General features: G+C 34.1%; 1 protein-coding gene across 1 annotated transcript; it reads right to left on the minus strand.

Annotated features, from left to right (window-relative positions):
• Positions 1-285: 285 nt before the first annotated feature.
• LOC149566327 (F-box/kelch-repeat protein At1g80440-like) lies at positions 286-1347 on the minus strand. Its single transcript, XM_089816454.1, has one exon. The coding sequence runs from the start codon at positions 1345-1347 to the stop codon at positions 286-288; it is 1062 nt and encodes a 353-aa protein (XP_089672580.1).
• Positions 1348-3555: the final 2208 nt, after the last annotated feature.

The following is a 3555-nucleotide window of genomic DNA, read 5'->3' on the forward strand; positions in this document are numbered from 1 at the left end:
AGAAAATGGAAAACCTTATACAATAACAGTAGAAACAGTAGTCACTTAAAATTTCACAAAGTTGTTCCTTTTGAGATTTGAACTAAAGTCTCAACAATGCTTCAACCAACAAAACTAAACACCTTGGACATTTATAAATACTCTGCAATAATCAATGTACCTATTTATATAAACATGTTTGTGGAAATTTTTGATATTTTAAAAGGAGGTTGATTGATAGTTTGGTAGCAACTTTCTGCTATTCTTCAGCCTTGTTTTTCTATTTTGAGCCAGCCCCATTGTATATCAAATGTGAATAAAAGGAGAAGAAAATATAAAACTGTCAGTGTCCCAATCCATGGGCATCCTCCCATACCATGTTATCTTCTTCCTAGGCTGAAAAAGATCATGAAAAACAAAACCTTGGCTGAAACTGATGACATTTAAGATAAACATGCCACGCCACGCTACAACACCGAAAGCAACAAGATGGCCTTGCCTAACCCTAGTTGGTGAATTATCCGAAAACACTATCTTCTTGACGTCTATCCATCCCCTCATCCAATCTGCCTCTAAATGAGACATCTTATCCTCGAGAATATTTACACACCTATCAACATACTGAGCATTACGGTCGCTATTTATATTTCTCCATTGCCGAGTGCAAGGATCATAAACTTGGGTCCTTTCGCTTTGTTGGTGGGGGACTACATAAAACTTACCATCCCGAAAAAGAGCAGAGCATCGATCAAGCAGAGGATCAGAATTCATAGGAGGAAGAACGTCCCACTTGTTTTCTTCCACATTATAAACAAAATCTTCCAGAAGATAGTTATAGATATTATCGTTATCTGGCCAACGGTAGCCGCCAGCAACGTAAAGCAGTCCTTCACTTGGTGACGCTGTGCATGCAAAGTCATATATTTTGCATGGCATGTCGACGCCTAGCCGCCATCTACGAGATAAGAAATCAAATATCACAACACTTGCTGTACTGTTCTTGCGAGTATTGAGCAGGCCCAATGCAACCAGCTGTTGTTTCGATTTAATATACACACAGTGATGATATTTTGTCAATCCCTTTTCAAGCCCAAATTTATGTGGGATTTGAGGTAGTTTTTCCCAACAGTGCCCAATCGGATAGTAAATTATTATGTCATATTCTTTTGCAATGGCTAATTTATTGTGAAGAGAAACTACTCCTTCCCCCAAGGCGCCATTGAGCTGTCGCTGTTTATAAAAGTGTGTACAGGACAGAAGACCATTCCAACTCTTACATGCTGCACTAATTTTGGGATGCATTTTGTACGGGACTTTTTTCAAGCATTGCAAACCTAAATCGTTTGGGAGGCCCAGAATTAGTTCCATCTCTATAAAATTCACGGCGTTTAGGGTTTAAGGTTGCACAAATCTATTTGTTTATAAATCCCCCGCCTCTCTCGCTATTTATACATTCAGAGAAACGTTTCTCTTTTAAAAAGGTTGTGCCCTAATAGTTTCAATTTCATTATAATAATAGTATTATCTTTTAACATAATAAAGTAGATAGGTTTATCTCCTTTTTTTATATAGATAGAACTAGCTATCCGGGATCGATTGATTTTCAGTTTAAGGGATTTTGATAGTTATTAATTATCCTTCCACATTGTTACTAGTTTCTATGAAAGGCTGTTGTATCTATTTGGTTCTGTTTAGTTTTATTATTAATTTATGTTTGGAAAAAAAATTAAATTATTATTTATCTTGGTGTTAATATAAAAAAATAAGGAGACAATTCAATTTTCTATTAAATGGAGTACATTTTTATATGGCATATATCTGGCTGGCAGACTATTTAAGAAATTTCTAATCTCTCCCTGGCCATTCCAGAAATTTCTAACTTTTCAAAAAGTTTTAATCTTTTCCTGAACCATCTAGCTTATATATATATATATATATATATATATAAAATAAGCCAAGAGATATCTTTCTGAGGCACTTATTGTACTGAGTCAGACTGAAAATAGGTGCCTCAAGAAGGATATCTTCTCTAAAGCTATTATTGAATAAATTTACTAGTGTTCACACAATTTAAGTGAAGCAGGCTTAAAACTGCCCAGAAAAAGACAGAGATAAATAATTGAAAGATTGGGATATCTTAACCAATCAAGCTTGGAAGGGCTCAACAATCTAAATTCAAACACCTAAACTGAATCATTTAACATTTGAAAGCTAAATTGAAAAACTTGAACTTAATCATATAATATTCGAGATTGAAGCATCAAACTTCATCTGCATTGTATAGATTACTCATAAATTGCTTCCAGGTGTGTGCATAATTTGCTAGGGTTTAATTGTTTCTATGAGCAATGGGTACCTAGTTGATAAACATTTATTAAAGATGAGTTAGGAGTTGAATTTTGGGCTACTTATCTATTATGGGGCACTTAATTTTGGGGTTTCTTTGGTGACAAGCACATATATAGAAAGATGATGCTCTAATGTTCAAAAAGGAGTACAAAATATAATTAAAATATTAAAGGAAAAATCAATTTAATTGATCTGGTGTTCTAGAACTTAAATTTAATGGAACAGCCTTTTCCAACTACTTCATCAATCCAATCTGGCATGACCATGGTGAAGAAATCACTAGTCACAATCTAACAAAATCACTATCTGATTACCCTTCCTCTGTGATAAGCTGTTCAAAGCAGAGACTGTAATCGGCTACTATAAAGCGCAGAATCTAGGGGGAATAAGCTTTTTGGAGAATGGCCTCAAATGCTATGAAGATTGCACGACAATGGCCACTAAAATGTGCAATGAGATTGCAGCGAGCCTTGTAGAGTATTTTTAGAACAAAGTCGTGCAAAAGCTCATTTTTTCTCGATCCAAAATTAGTAAATCGACTTCTTTAGCTTGGCTGAAGATCATGCTCCTTGCTTAGTTGTTTATGTGGCTTTTGGAAGCCAGAGTTTCCTATCGCTAAATGAAGTGAAGGAAATTACATTAGGGTTGGAGAGCAATAGAATTTTTTTTTGTGGGCGGTTCGTCTACCTCATGGAAGATCGATTACAGATGTTTTTCAAACGGTTCTGAGAAATGCCTTGAAATCATGACAGGGAAATGACTATCAATTATTTTTAAAAGTGGAAAATGTTTCAATTGAAGATTGTTGCCACTGTAGAAAGCCTCTCGGCTTAGTAAATTCTAGAGCTAGAAGTTTTGGCAAGTAATTTGAGATGGATCTGAGAAACGCATTGAAATCATGACGGGGAAATGACTATCAATTTTTTTTAAAAGTGGAAAATTTTTACACTGAAGATTGTTGCCACTATAGATAGGTTGAGTTGTATTGTACAACATATATGTTCAACTAGTTCAATTAGTTAATTAGCTTCTACCAATCATAATATGCCATTTTTTAATTTTCAAAACAATAATTATTTGTAGAAAGTTTTTCAAATTGTAAAACTTACTTATTTACAATAACAAGTCTATTACTAAATCCATAGAATATAAATGAATAATTAAATTATATGAAACTTAGTGGATGTGTAATTAACTAGTAATATCTCTTTATAAAGTTATGCTCAA

The sequence above is a fragment of the Cupressus sempervirens genome, chromosome 3 (assembly GCF_028749045.1).
Source record: "Cupressus sempervirens isolate cs-2001-9-10 chromosome 3, ASM2874904v1, whole genome shotgun sequence".
Taxonomy (NCBI): Eukaryota; Viridiplantae; Streptophyta; class Pinopsida; order Cupressales; family Cupressaceae; genus Cupressus; species Cupressus sempervirens.